Here is a 12,455-nt window from a genome sequence, read left to right as displayed (position 1 = left end):
ATATACTAGGTCGGTACGGTACAGTTTGTTTCCAATTCTATTAAGTATTTTACACTAGCTGATGCCCGCAACTTCGTCCGCGTGGAATTAGGTTTTGTAAAATCCCGTGGGAACTCTTTGATTTTCCGGGATAAAAAGTAGCCTATGTCACTCTCCAGGTCTTTATCTATACCCATGCAAAAAATCACGTCAATCCGTTGCACCGTTGCGACGTGATTGATGGACAAACCAACAAACCGACAAACTAACACACTTTCACATTAATAAGGGTACTGAAAGGTACTAATGAATAGAACTTAGTATTACGATCATAATCCAATTTAGAATCTTTTTCAGGGTTCCGTACCCGAAGGGTTAAAATAATATTCACTAAATACAAGGTTTTCAATAGGGTCTTAGACTGTAGTACCTAATACAATCTTCAAGGTTGCCTGGTAGAGATCGCTAATTAGCGATAAGGCCGCCTTTTGTATCTTCCTTCTGTCTGTGTTTTTTATTCTTTAATGTAATCCTTCTTGTGGTTGTGCAAATAAATTGTATTTATTATTTATTACTATACAATGATGTTAATTTTTGTATAACGTTAGTTTGTAGCTAGAATTCATAATTAAAAAGAATAATTTTCAATTTTTCACTTATGTAATCAGCTGTGGCCTAAACCAAAGCGATTTGCATCGCATACTAACTTTCACAATATTCTCCTAATAATTTCCCGAAACCATCTGGTATTTGCTAATTACCAGCTCCCAAGCTTCGATTAATTCCATAACTAATATCTAAATTTATAAAAGGAAAAGGTGACTAACTGAATGACTGACTGACTGACTGACTGATCTATCAACGCACAGCTCAAACTACTGGACGGATCGGGCTGAATATTGACTTGCAGATAGCTATTATGACGTAGGCATCCGCTAAGAAAGGATTTTTGAAAATTCAACCCCTAAGGGGGTGAAATAGGGGTTTGAAATTTGTGTAGTCCACGCGGACGAAGTCGCGAGCATAAGCTAGTACTTAATATAATTTTTACAATAAGGTAGTTTATGGGGCTAGAATATAGGTACTAATATTATAAATCCGAAAGTGTGTTTGTTTGTTTGTTCTTCCTTCACGTCCTAACTAAGCAACCATGTTCATTATTCATACAATATGCTCTCTATGAGCTGTGGTAGTCTAGTAGTTAAGACGTTGGCCTTCTTTTCGGGAGGTCGGGGGTTCGATCCCGGGCACACACCTCTAACTTTTCGGAGCTATGTGCGCTAAGCAATGAATTAATATCACTTGATTTTAGGGTAAATTTAAACATCCTGAGGAAACCTGCATGCCCGAGAGTTCTCCATGATGTTTTCAAAGGTGTGTGTAGTCTGCCAATTTGCATTGGGCCAGCGTAGCAGAGTTAAACCCATCCCATTCTGAGAGATGACCCGTGCTCAGTAGTGGACCGGCGATGGGTTGATGATGATGATGATGATTTTCTCAATCTGTGACGTATCGTTTTACACAATGGAAACGGGATCGGTATTAGCATATTATGATAGTTTTTCATCGTTTATTGAAAACCTTTTCAGTTTACGAGGGGCTCGAGCAAAACGCTCCTTATCAGTACGTAACTGATAGTGTCTACTTGACCCCGTTTACACCAACCACGATGCGTTGATAAAAGACTACAAAAGTCTTAATCTAAATATATAAAAGGAAAAGCTGACTGATTAACTGACTGATCTATCAACGCACAGCTCAAACTACTGGACGGAGCGGGTTGCAATTTGACATGCAGATAGCTATTATGACGTAGACGTCCGCTAAGAAAGGATTTCCGAAAATCCAACCCCTAAGGGAAGGGAAGAGAAATTGGAGTTTGAAATTTGTGTACTCCACGCGGAAGATGTCGCGGGGATAAGCTAGTAAATAAATAAATTGTTTCCTGACAAATCAAATCATTTAGTCAAATTGGGTACCATTGCACAGTTTGATTGTTAATTATTGTGGAATATGTATGTTTGTGTTACGATGTGATAATTAGTAATTAATTATTAAAGTCAAAACTATAGTTACGAGGGTTCCAAAGGCGCAAGGTCTGAGAAGCCTACAAAAAACTCAGCCGGGTATTCTTTTTATTATCACAATATTATCAGTTAAACTTTTTAAAAAAATACTTACTAGTTAATTCCTAAATTTTCTTATCATTTAAATAACTCTTAACATTGTAATAGGATTTTTCAATAAGCATATACCTACGTTTTATGAAAACTTTTAACTTAGGTATTGAGAGATATCAAATATCTCCAATATGTCTTCTGGGAGCTTATTATAAAAACCTACACATGAATTATTTCAAAAACATACAACGTGTGTGTGGAGCTGATTAGCTAGAGGGAGACAGTTGCAACTGTCTCTCTGAACTCAAGGCACTCTATAATGTAGTTGGGATAGAATATAAACGTGGTGTGATAAGAAATAGATTTTGGCAGTTTGAACAAGTCCGGGGCGGGTCGGAGGGCGGGCGGGCGGCCGCTTATGGCGGTGCGCGGGTTTACGACTCTCGCCGAGAGGCTGCGATGCTGTTATAATGTCGAATAGTTCTGGACAGAGGGTGAGGGAAAACAAAAGAGGTTTGTCAGTCAGTAGCCTTTATTTTTAATATAAATATCTAAATAAGGGAGGAGAGTGGTGGGAAATGGCTCCGGACCATCTCCCGAACGGTTGACCTCCCTGTAGTCTTATTAGTAGGAGGTCCAGGGTTCGATTCCTGGCAGGGGTTTGGAATTTTATAATTTCTTAATTTCTGGTCTGGTCTGGTGGGAGGCTTCGGCCTTGGCTAGTTACCACGCTACCGGCAAAGCCTTAGCGTTCCGGTACGGTGCCGTGTAGGTACGAAAGGGGTATGGGTTTAATAAAAACTGCCATTCTCCTTCCAGGTTAACCCGCTTCCGTCTTAGACTGCATCATCACTTACCACCAGGTGAGATTGCAGTCATGGGCTAATTTGTATCTGAATTAAAAAAAAGTCTTGCTGGTAACTGGTTTACGCATTGTGACGTCATTATTCGCCTTCTGTACAGCGTGACGGTAATAATTAATTATGCTAAAAATAAATAAAAATCAAGATATACTACAGGCCAAGACCCTATTGCAGAAAGCCGCTGGATTCAGGCAGCGCAAGACCGTGCCATGTGGAAGTCCATTATGAAGTGTAAGTAACCTTAAAGTTTCATAAAGAAAATATAATAACATAAAATGGCGATAACAACCTAATTAGAGAGTTCTAATAAATGGTACTAATGAACTTTACGCTTAGTTAGGGTAACTGTAGTGGTAACCGGCACAGTAGGTACAATTATTAGCCCTAAAGTTTTGATTCTATAAACCTAATTCAGATTTTAGCAATTAGATAAAAAATGGGATCAAAAGTAGCCTATTTACTTCCTCGAAATCACTGTAACAAATTTTGTCAAAATCGGTAAAACGGATGGGCCGTTAAAAGTTAGCAGACAGACAGACACACTTTCGAATTTATAATATTAGTAAGTATGGATTTCCAGCTAAGTAGGTGAAATTTTAAGAAAGAGATTGGCCGCCGAATTCCACTAGGTAGCGTTTGAAAAACTTCGAGATGTCTTCTCGTCCAAATTCCTCAGTGCTTGAAGACCCAAGTCTTCGAACAGTGCGTGTTGCCGGTGATGACTTATGGATCCAAGACATGGTCGCTAACTATGGGCCTCATAAGCAGGCTCAAAGTCACTCAGCCAGCAATGGTGAGAGCTATGCTTGGAGTCTCTCTACGTGTTCAAATTAGAAATGAGAAGATCCGTAGGAGAACAAAAGTAACCTGCTTGGTAAGCTATGTGTAGGGCACATTGTTTGAAAAACCGATAGACATTGGGGTCCCAAGGTGCTAAAATGGCAACCTCACACCGGAAAGCGCAGCGTTGGTGGGCACTAGGTGGACAAACGAATCGTAGAAAGCCGCTGGATTCAGGCGGCGCAAGACCGTGGATGTGTGGAAATCATCTATCGGTTGACAATGGTGATGGTGATGGATTTAGATGGAGTTTTGAAGTGAAAAAAATAGTTTCAAAATATGATACAACTACCCTATTAAAAGTTAGAAGGCTGTTCATAGTTGCAATTAGGCACCCATATCAGTACCCGTGAAGAGAATTCGATCAGTTCTGCTCCATTAGTTATAGTTTTAGTTTAGTTAGATTTTAAAATAGTCCTTATCGGTTGCTTGGTAGAAAGAGATGTTTAGATTCGTGCTTTGTGTGTTTCTGAGCGTGTTTTGCTTTGTATCAAATTATGATAGTAAGTAATTTACGACTGAAATATTAATAATCACTCTAGGTATTTGTAATCAGTACCCTATTGGTTTGTTGGTTTGTCCTTCAATCACGTCGCAACGGTGCAACGGATTGACGTGATTTTTTTGCATGGGTCTTCGGTTTTTGCCGACATATTTTTATTTCGGCTGAGTTCACGCCGATGTTAACGAGACATGGTTCCAGCGTAATAGCAATTTGCGGGACTTAGTATATTATCTGATAATACTACACGTGTATGCAATAAACAATAAAACGTGTAAGTGTTTATTGAGACTAATTCGAGGTCAGCTGCCTATATTTTCTAACACTAATTGACCCATCCTGACTTCGCTCGAGTTGCATTTTTGAACATTAGCGATGGGGTGGAATTCCCAAAAACCTTAAACAAGTTTTTCAAGAATAGAATCACTACCCCTATTATATAAATGCGAAAGTGTGTTTGTTTGTTGGTTCATTGGTTTGTGGGTTTTGTTGGTTTGTCCTTCTCCTTTCTAAAAACCTTAGTCTTTAAAAACCTAAATCCACGCGTACGAAGTCGCGGGCATCAGCTAGTAGAATTTAATTGACCGAGCGAAACGAGGTCTCTGAGTCTACTTCAGTGAAATTGCATTTGTCCGTCTGTCCATCTGTCACAGGCGACATCCTGATAACTTCTGAATTACTGAACGTGATTACTTCAAATTCAAACATATCAATTATATTACTTATGTAAACTCATAGTCTGCAGCCGAATATAACATGTAAATATATAAAATTCTTTATTTTACGGTGGCACTCATATGAATTGAGGGGCTTTAAAGTGGAGATTAAAATCTACGACATGAGGGGAAACAATCTGAAAACCGTGAATTTGTAGTTACATCACAAGAAAAAAAATTAAATGTGTTCATGAACAAATATTGCTATTTTCACCTTTCAAAGTAAGATTACTATACCAAGTAGGGTTACCTATCATATGAAAGGGTTTTTCCTTGTACATTCTAAAACAGATTTTTATTTATTTTTAGGCACAATAGTTTTTGATTTATCGTGCAAAATGTCGATAAAATACGATTGTAGTAGGGAACCCTTAGTGCGCGAGTCTGACTCGCACTTGGCCGGTATTTCAAATTAGGAACCATTGTACACTTTATGATGGCCAATTGGTGAATTTGTAAAGATGTTAATTAATTACGTAAACTTAAAAGTTAAAATACAGATAGAGCCTCAATAGCTCAACCGGTAAAGGAGTGGACTGAAAACCGAAAGGTCGACGGTTCAAACCCCGCCCGTTGCACTATTGTCGTACCTACTCCTGGCACAAGCCTGACGCTTAGTCTGAGAGGAAAGGGGAATTAGTCAATATTCTTTTTAAAAGAAAAGAAAGCCGTACGTATTAGTTAAGTATTTGTGATCTTTTTGTCTTCATGCTTTGTTTTTTGTTGTGTTTTTTGGTTTGTTTATGTACGTTTGTCTGGTGTTGTTCTGTTTTGTACTGTGCGCTATGGTCCCAAATAAAAGATTATTTATTTTATTTTATTTATTTAATTATTTAAAAAAAACAAACTAAAGCTACAAAAGTTCCAAACACGCGCAGATCTGAGAAGAGCCCACAACAAACTTAAATAACTCTCTTTCTAGTCAGCAAGATGCCAAAAGGACTCCTCACTCCGACGTGCGTGGCGAACTATTACCAGATATTCATCAGGCGAGCGATGCCTCCACGGTACTACCAATATTTCCATGAGATACTGGAAGGAGGGGACCTGCCCTCTTATAATATGAAAACTAGTGTAAGTTTTTTTTAATTTATAGACTAGCGTTTGGCTGCAATCAGACCAGTACCCGTAGTACAAGATTTTACGTCTCACCAAACCAAACCAAATTCGAGAGTCGAAATACTTCCGCGTTACTGTAAACTGGATCTTAAATGCCTTGTTTTAAACTCAAGTTTGTCTACATTTCTACAGCCAGCGCTCCAAGCGGAAACATTGCGAAATTAAAATCAGTGGCATTGGCCCCGATTCTCTAGTCTCTGTCTAAACTAAATTTAGAGTATCTGCATCGCTTTCTTTTTACTAATGCTAAAAATCGAACGGAACATGACTTTCACATTTTAAGACTCTAAATTTTAGTGCACAATACAAATTTAAACAGTAGGTTCGCGAGTGCGTGCTAAAATCACGGGTTATAACATCTAAAAATTTAATTTAGAAATGTCAAACTGCTTCTGTCCTTTTCATATTACAATAGTAAGAAGAGGGTGCGAATACTCTAAAATTAGGTTGTGCTTAGAATCGGTGAATATTTGACTTCAATTCAAGGCTGTTTAGGTCCATTTTACTGTAACGCGGAAGTATTTCGACTCTCGAATTTGGTTTCGTTGAGTGAGACGTAAAATCTTGTACTACGGGTACTGGTGGCTAGTGACGATGCAGCCTAAGATCGAGCGCGCTTGCCTAGACGATGAATATTCACTCTTGACTTGAAGATACTTAGTAAAAAAAGCTGTGGTAGCATTGTGGCTACCACAGCTTTTTGTAAGCGTTTAGGAGGCGGAAAAGGTTAAGGTGACCTCCTAAACGGGAGGTTGAGGGTTCGATCCTGGGTGGCGCATCTATAACTTTCCGGAGTTATGTGCGAGTGACACTAGCTATAATTTTTTTGAAAAAAAAAATCAATATGTATTCAAATTTTACATTTTAGTTCGTATTTGGTAGGGCAGTACTGTTTTTTTTTATTATGTCTTGTTTACCTAACTTATATTCGTCTTCATCATTAACAACCGATAGATGTCCACTGCTGGACATAGGTCTCTTGTACGGACTTCCTGCGAATCGTTTGATGTCGTCTGTCCACCAAGTGGGGAATCTTCCAACGCTGCGCTTTCCGATGCAAGGTCTTATGTTGCTTATTCAACAATAGTTTTACCAAATAGCTTAATATGGTTCGATAAATATAAAACCAGTCGAGCGGACCTAGCTATAGCTTTTAGACTTCGTTCCGGACACATTCCAACGAACAAATTTGCTTTCCTTATTAAAAAAACAGAATCTCCCAATTGCTCCACATGTGGAGTAATTGAAGATATATACCATGTGTTGCTGGAATGTGTTCGGAATGAATCATTCAGGTTAAGTTTGTGTAATATTTTGGATTCTAATTTAAATATTTTTAATTGTGTTACCTTTCTTTCTTTCCCTGTGAGTGATCAGGCCAAGTTATTATATAAGCTAGTTAAAAATTATTTTAAGATTAGAGGGTAAGATTTTGGTGATTTTTTGTTTATTGTTTACCTTACGAAGCTACATAGTCACTAAGTGACTAAGCTTCCAAATAAAGAGAAAAAAAAAAAAATAGCTTAATATCCTTTATTCTTTGTTTAGTATCGTTGGAGAATCGTGGGGGGTCGAAGAATCTCCATCGAAGACGCGCCGTACCAGGTCATGTACGGGAAGTACTGTGGAGGGGCCCTCCTCGCACCCCACTGGGTGATCACGGCAGCTCATTGTAAGTAAGTAATTCTGTGTTTAGTATCGTTGGAGAATCGTGGGGGGTCGAAGAATCTCCATCGAAGACGCGCCGTACCAGGTCATGTACGGGAAGTACTGTGGAGGGGCCCTCCTCGCACCCCACTGGGTGATCACGGCAGCTCATTGTAAGTAAGTAATTCTGTGTTTAGTATCGTTGGAGAATCGTGGGGGGTCGAAGAATCTCCATCGAAGACGCGCCGTACCAGGTCATGTACGGGAAGTACTGTGGAGGGGCCCTCCTCGCACCCCACTGGGTGATCACGGCAGCTCATTGTAAGTAAGTAATTCTGTGTTTAGTATCGTTGGAGAATCGTGGGGGGTCGAAGAATCTCCATCGAAGACGCGCCGTACCAGGTCATGTACGGGAAGTACTGTGGAGGGGCCCTCCTCGCACCCCACTGGGTGATCACGGCAGCTCATTGTAAGTAAGTAATTCTGTGTTTAGTATCGTTGGAGAATCGTGGGGGGTCGAAGAATCTCCATCGAAGACGCGCCGTACCAGGTCATGTACGGGAAGTACTGTGGAGGGGCCCTCCTCGCACCCCACTGGGTGATCACGGCAGCTCATTGTAAGTAAGTAATTCTGTGTTTAGTATCGTTGGAGAATCGTGGGGGGTCGAAGAATCTCCATCGAAGACGCGCCGTACCAGGTCATGTACGGGAAGTACTGTGGAGGGGCCCTCCTCGCACCCCACTGGGTGATCACGGCAGCTCATTGTAAGTAAGTAATTCTGTGTTTAGTATCGTTGGAGAATCGTGGGGGGTCGAAGAATCTCCATCGAAGACGCGCCGTACCAGGTCATGTACGGGAAGTACTGTGGAGGGGCCCTCCTCGCACCCCACTGGGTGATCACGGCAGCTCATTGTAAGTAAGTAATTCTGTGTTTAGTATCGTTGGAGAATCGTGGGGGGTCGAAGAATCTCCATCGAAGACGCGCCGTACCAGGTCATGTACGGGAAGTACTGTGGAGGGGCCCTCCTCGCACCCCACTGGGTGATCACGGCAGCTCATTGTAAGTAAGTAATTCTGTGTTTAGTATCGTTGGAGAATCGTGGGGGGTCGAAGAATCTCCATCGAAGACGCGCCGTACCAGGTCATGTACGGGAAGTACTGTGGAGGGGCCCTCCTCGCACCCCACTGGGTGATCACGGCAGCTCATTGTAAGTAAGTAATTCTGTGTTTAGTATCGTTGGAGAATCGTGGGGGGTCGAAGAATCTCCATCGAAGACGCGCCGTACCAGGTCATGTACGGGAAGTACTGTGGAGGGGCCCTCCTCGCACCCCACTGGGTGATCACGGCAGCTCATTGTAAGTAAGTAATTCTGTGTTTAGTATCGTTGGAGAATCGTGGGGGGTCGAAGAATCTCCATCGAAGACGCGCCGTACCAGGTCATGTACGGGAAGTACTGTGGAGGGGCCCTCCTCGCACCCCACTGGGTGATCACGGCAGCTCATTGTAAGTAAGTAATTCTGTGTTTAGTATCGTTGGAGAATCGCGGGGCGTCGAAGGATCTTAGACAGACAGACAGACAATCACTTGATCTTATAAGGGTTCCTTTTATCCTTTCGAAGTATGGAACCCTAAAAATATTACTCAAAAATGCTACACGATTTTATGGGTGTAATTTTTTGTTTTATGGGCTTTTTGTGTATTCTTTTCCAGAGACCAACAAACATACGTGTATGCTGGGTCAACCCTTCGCAGCCAAACAGTACCCTACACCATATGCGCCCACTTCGTGCATCCTCTCTGGAACACCAGCAACCTTCACTCCCACGACTACGACTACCAGCTCCTGCTGCTGGAGCTCCCTATCCCAGTCAGCAGTGTTGCCAGACCCATAGCTATTGGAACTGAGAGTGACGACGAGCCGGGGAACATGGTGTCTGTGAGTGGTTGGGGACACTTGCACTATAAAGTAAGTCTGATGGTTTTTCTTGAGAGCCATGGCAGTTTTCATGTTTCCATCTTTCATCATCATCATCAACCGATAGACGTCCACTGCTGGACATAGGTCTCTTGTAGGGACTTCCACACGCCACGGTCGTGCGCCACCCGAATCTAGCGGCTCCCTTCTGATGTCATCCGTTCAACTAGTGGGGGTCTTCCAACACTGCGTCTTCAGGTGCGAGGTCGCTATTCCAGCACCTTAGGACCCCAACGTCTCTCGGTTTTACGAAATATGTGCCCTGCAAATTGCCACTTCGACTCGCAACCCGTTGAGCTATGTCGGTATTTGCGAGTGCTTAATGCGCCCCTCTCTTTTAGTGCCATCTACTATTGGGGGTTGGCAATCATTAAGGCTAATGCCATAGGCATGCTGCATGCTGCCCCATACAGATTTGTCAGTTTCAGCGGATTATAGCAAATTAAGCTTTTGGTTCCTTGTATAACTGGAATTTGTTCACCGCTGCCCTAAACAGTGACATTGTATTCATTGTTGAACCACAGGGTTCTTAAGCCAGGATAGTCCTCTACCAGATCTCCGTTTACCTTTTGTCTTGCCTTGTATAATGAGCATATGGCATCATAATATTTTGAATTGCGCATTATATAGCCCAGATATTCAAGCTTTTTCGATGCCCACATTTCGGTAACTCAGTAAACTCTCCCAAGTTTTGCAACATTTTGGTAATTTGCGAACATGATATCTCCATGATCTTCTTTTTCAGAAAAGTAAAATGCAAGAATATCTGTACCGCGTGTCTGTGCCGATAATGTCACATAGCGAATGCAAGGAGATGCCGGATGGGAAGTACAGCAACATCACTCCCAGGATGTTCTGCGCTGGATACCTCAACGGCACCAAGGATTCTTGCCAGGTAAGAGATGGGTGATGGCTTGAACAGACATAAACGCGTTGGCATCCAACGAATCATACCTGTGATGATGTGGGGAGGAAACATGGACTCTGACAGTTGGCCTTCTCCACTTTATCTATTTATTTATGTTGTACCAAGAACTTAAAAACTAAAACATTGAAAGGACATTCTTTTTTAAATTTTATAGACTAGCGCTTGGCTGCAATCAGACTGAGGGCAAGTGATGATGCAGCCTCAGATGGAGCGCGCTTGCCTAGAAGATGCCTATTCACTCTTGACTTGAAGGCACCCATGTTATAATTGGAGGGGAAAACTGGTGCTGGAAGGGTGTTCAAAATCTTAGAGGTTTGAATTAGAAGTGAGGGGGCAAATCGCTTCGTACGTATCCGTGAAATTTCGACTACGTACGGGTGCAGACCTTGGCAATGCCTTGCGGTACGAGAATAGAAAGGTGAAGGAGGAACCAGGTCGAAAAGTTTTTCGGCACACTCTTCGAAATATATTCACAAACATGAGCCTCGTTCGTAGACCAGCAGGGAATCCCTAGGGCAGGTGAGGTTGAGTATTGGAGCGCTCATCATCATTATGATCAACCCATCGCCGGCTCTCTACAGAGCTCGGGTTTCCTCCCAGAGTGAGAAGGGTTTTGGCCATAGTCTACCACGCAAAAGGCAGACTTCACACACCTTTAAGATCATTATGGAGAACTCTCAGGCATGCTGGTTTCCTCATGATGTTTTCCTGTACCGTTAAAGCGAGTGATATCCAAAAATTTTGAGGTGCGAGCCCGGAATGAATCCCCGACCTCCACTTAGGATGCGGACGTCCTAACTCCGAACCACTAGACTATCACAGCTGTGCTACTAAGTTTAGAGGTTATGTGTGGTTATAATTTGTTTTTGCTTAAGTATACCTAATATTTTAGGGTGATTCCGGTGGACCAGTGGTTTACAACGCCAAGCTGATAGGACTGGTGTCTTACGGCGTGGGTTGCGCCGCGCCCATGCAGCCTGGCGTGTACTCCAACGTGCCCATGGGTAGAGACTGGATCAGATCCGTCACTGGTCTCCCTTTGTAAAAGGATCCAGCAACAGGGACGATGACTACTAGCCATATCAGCTACTTTTTATCAAACGTCAAAACGCTCGCTTAGCTTGTATGAAATACAGTACCTACGCAGCAGAAAGTAATGTACATCGACCTTTAGAAGGAGATAGCAGATTTGTAGAGCATTGCCCCTGTCGTTGAGACCGACAAAACGTCATATAGGTATGAGTGACAGAGACAACGCTCTACAAAGCCGAAATGTCATTCTAAAGGCCGATGTACATTACTTTCGGCCGCGTACTGTACATGGATGTGACGTTATAAACGTTTGACGTAATGTGGTGTAGCTACTTTTTAGTTAGTTAAATCGATAATTTAAAACGGTTAGCAAACATAAAACTAACAGTGTAGATTTTACGAATTTCGGAAGACCCTCTATTTAGTACTAGATGATGCCCGCGACTTCGTCCGCGTGGATTTAGGTTTTTAAAAGTTCCGTGGGAACTCTTTGATTTTCCGGGATAAAAAGTAGCCTATGTCCTTCCCCGGGATGCAAGCTATCGCTGTATCAAATTTCGTCAAAATTGGTTAAACGGATGGGCCGTGAAAGGCTAGCAGACAGATAGACAGACAGACGGACGGACATACAGACAGACACACTTTCGTATTTATAATATTAGTATGGATATGGATAGGTACAGGGTTTAATTAGAAAGCTAGCTAAAGCTTAGCGCTATTATTATACTTCCT

At 42.0% G+C, this 12,455-nt stretch overlaps 1 protein-coding gene across 1 annotated transcript; it reads left to right on the top strand.

Moving 5' to 3' along the window:
* Window positions 1-4,218: 4,218 nt before the first annotated feature.
* LOC117993184 (trypsin-7-like) lies at window positions 4,219-12,251 on the top strand. The gene is made up of 6 exons (XM_034980933.2): window positions 4,219-4,305; window positions 5,943-6,094; window positions 7,688-7,815; window positions 9,499-9,754; window positions 10,509-10,658; window positions 11,584-12,251. Exons 1-6 carry the CDS (start codon window positions 4,245-4,247, stop codon window positions 11,734-11,736), a joined length of 900 nt encoding a protein of 299 aa, XP_034836824.1. The 5' UTR covers window positions 4,219-4,244; the 3' UTR covers window positions 11,737-12,251.
* Window positions 12,252-12,455: the final 204 nt, after the last annotated feature.

Source organism: Maniola hyperantus, chromosome 23 (genome assembly GCF_902806685.2).
Source record: "Maniola hyperantus chromosome 23, iAphHyp1.2, whole genome shotgun sequence".
NCBI lineage: Eukaryota > Metazoa > Arthropoda > Insecta > Lepidoptera > Nymphalidae > Maniola > Maniola hyperantus.
The sequence above is the reverse complement of the archived record's forward strand: the minus strand, read 5'-3'. Positions and strand labels throughout refer to the sequence as shown.